Source organism: Capsicum annuum, chromosome 12 (genome assembly GCF_002878395.1).
Source record: "Capsicum annuum cultivar UCD-10X-F1 chromosome 12, UCD10Xv1.1, whole genome shotgun sequence".
Classification (NCBI taxonomy): domain Eukaryota; kingdom Viridiplantae; phylum Streptophyta; class Magnoliopsida; order Solanales; family Solanaceae; genus Capsicum; species Capsicum annuum.
The window spans coordinates 188,771,114-188,773,274 of NC_061122.1; the positions used below are offsets into that span (position 1 = coordinate 188,771,114).

The 2,161-nt window shown below is 40.1% G+C and overlaps 1 protein-coding gene across 1 annotated transcript; it reads right to left on the minus strand.

The window, feature by feature from the left end:
- Positions 1 to 776: 776 nt before the first annotated feature.
- Positions 777 to 1,909, minus strand: LOC124889697. The gene is made up of 2 exons (XM_047401679.1): positions 1,861 to 1,909; positions 777 to 1,756 (listed from the first exon to the last, which is right to left on the minus strand). The coding sequence occupies exons 1-2, from the start codon at positions 1,907 to 1,909 to the stop codon at positions 777 to 779; spliced, it is 1,029 nt and encodes a 342-aa protein (XP_047257635.1).
- Positions 1,910 to 2,161: the final 252 nt, after the last annotated feature.

Sequence of the window (2,161 nt, forward strand, 5' to 3'; positions counted from 1 at the left end):
TTACAAACAATCTCCAAGAATTTTGGATGATATGCCCACGTATTGTAATATAGAAAAGATTTTCTCTGCACTTTTCAATCAGTAGCTAAAGTGATCTTAGCAGGACAATGATCACTTATTCCTTCAGGTAGGTAAATTGCATTACAGTCTGGCATACTGCTCAGCTAAACACTATTAATAAAAACCCAATCAATTTTAGAAAACACTCTTCTATCAGCCCCTCTATCACTTCATGTGTATTTATTCCCTTGATGCGGGTACTCCAACAAATCACATGCATCAACACATTCTCGAAAGCCAGTAGTTTCAACACAGGCTACCGGGTTACCTCCAGTTCTATCCTCATAATAAAGAATAGAATTGAAGTCCCCCATCACCAACCAAGGCTTAGTGCAAGCACTTATGTCTACCAGATTGTCCCGCAAGCCCTTCCTCCCTTCTTTTGTGTTAAAGGCATACATAATAGTGAGCTGAAATATCAAGTTCTGCAGAATAAAGAGCACATCACAGGTTATAGTTTGCTCAGTCATTTGGATCAGCCAACTTTATAAACATCTGGCCTCCAAGTAAGCATTATTCAACCATTATAATGCAAATCCAAATTTGTCAGAACTTCCCAACCACCAAACATCTTTCTAGTTATTTCCTCCACCGTACTCTTTTTAATTTTTGTTTCTAAAAGGCCAACAAAACTGACCTTCTCTTTATTACACGGGATCTTTACCTCCTGCTGCTTATTAGGGGCATTAAGGCCCCTAATATTCCAGCATAACAAATTAACCATTTCCTAGTTGGGAATGAGGTGAGTCATTTTCCATTGAAGCTGACTTGATTACGTCATTCTTGCCAGGACTCATTCTTTGTAGCACCTCAAATTTGTTTTCACTCTCAATCTGGTTATTAATCTCTTGCCTCTGCCGACCTCTGTGTTGAGGTGTAACCCATACAGTCCCATCATTCGGAGTAGGAACAGGAGGAATCTTACCATTCCCAATTTTATACGTGTCATCCTGCTGCTTCATTTTAGCAACATCTACTTGCACTTTTGGATCACCCTGACCTTGATCTGCGTTATTTGAAATAACTGGTATAACTTTAGAAGTTTGCTTCTTCCTACAATTTTCTTCCGAATGACCATACTTATCGTAATGTTTACATAAAATTGGCTTACAATCATATTGCACCTTCTGCCTAATCAGTTGGCCCTTCTCATTTTTTAAAACAACAGAATCTAGCAGGGTGGCATCCGTACTAACTTCCACCAGTAGCCTGGTAAAATTCAGACCCAATTTTTTCTCAGTACTTTGATCCACCATTAGTGGTTTTCCGACCAGACTCCCTAACTTGCTTAAGCTCTTGGGACTCCAATATTTGAAGTCTAAACCAGGAAATTTAATCCAAATAGGAACGGTTTGAAGCTCCTCTCTAGTAAATTCCCTATCAGGGCTCCAAGCCTTGACAATAAAAGGCTTGTTATCGAAGTGATAAATGCCCTTTTCTATAGCAGCATTCTTCCCATCCTCATGATTAAACCTCACAAGTACAATCTCATTCCTTAACATAGAGATTTTGTTGATGCCATACTTAGTCCATAGCCTCTGGACATATCCTTTCATCACACTAAACGGAGGATAAGTTCCCATCACATAACACACCACCGAATTCCTCCAATGGTCACTTTCAGAGCTAATGTCCTCCAATTCAATCTCGACTAGCTTTGAATCCACATCTGGTGCTATATACTCCAGCTTAAATCCTACATTAGAGATTTTTGATATATCAAAGGAATCCCAAATTGAGGTTTGTTTCTTTTTGCTTGCATTTCCTCTTCTTCTACTATATCCGCCTAGGATTTAGTACCGTTGCTAGATCCAATTGGAGTTGCATCAGGTTTTGTCGAAGCTTGCATCATCAAATTCTACTGTTTTATTGCACACTCCGATCCTTGGTTTCCGCCTCTATTACTTCTCTACTCCAATTGACGTACCTTGTGCAGAACCCTTAGCTCGTGTCGACTTCGTTGTTCCTGTAATTTCTTGCCTCAAATCTCTTCCTACACTTGGTCTTTGCGCTTGAGTGTGCCCTTTCCCTTTACCCCGAAGTACTGTCGCAATTTCCTAAGCCATGATCGCCTTCTGAGACGGAGCACGAGCTCGTTTCC

Bases quoted from the DNA above. Each gene is read 5' to 3' on its own strand.
- LOC124889697 (XM_047401679.1), bottom strand. From the start codon at position 1,909: ATGCAAGCTTCGACAAAACCTGATGCAACTCCAATTGGATCTAGCAAC. The intron at 1,757-1,860 runs GTACTAAATCCT...TCTCTAATGTAG, and splicing joins TCCAATTGGATCTAGCAACG to GATTTAAGCTGGAGTATATA.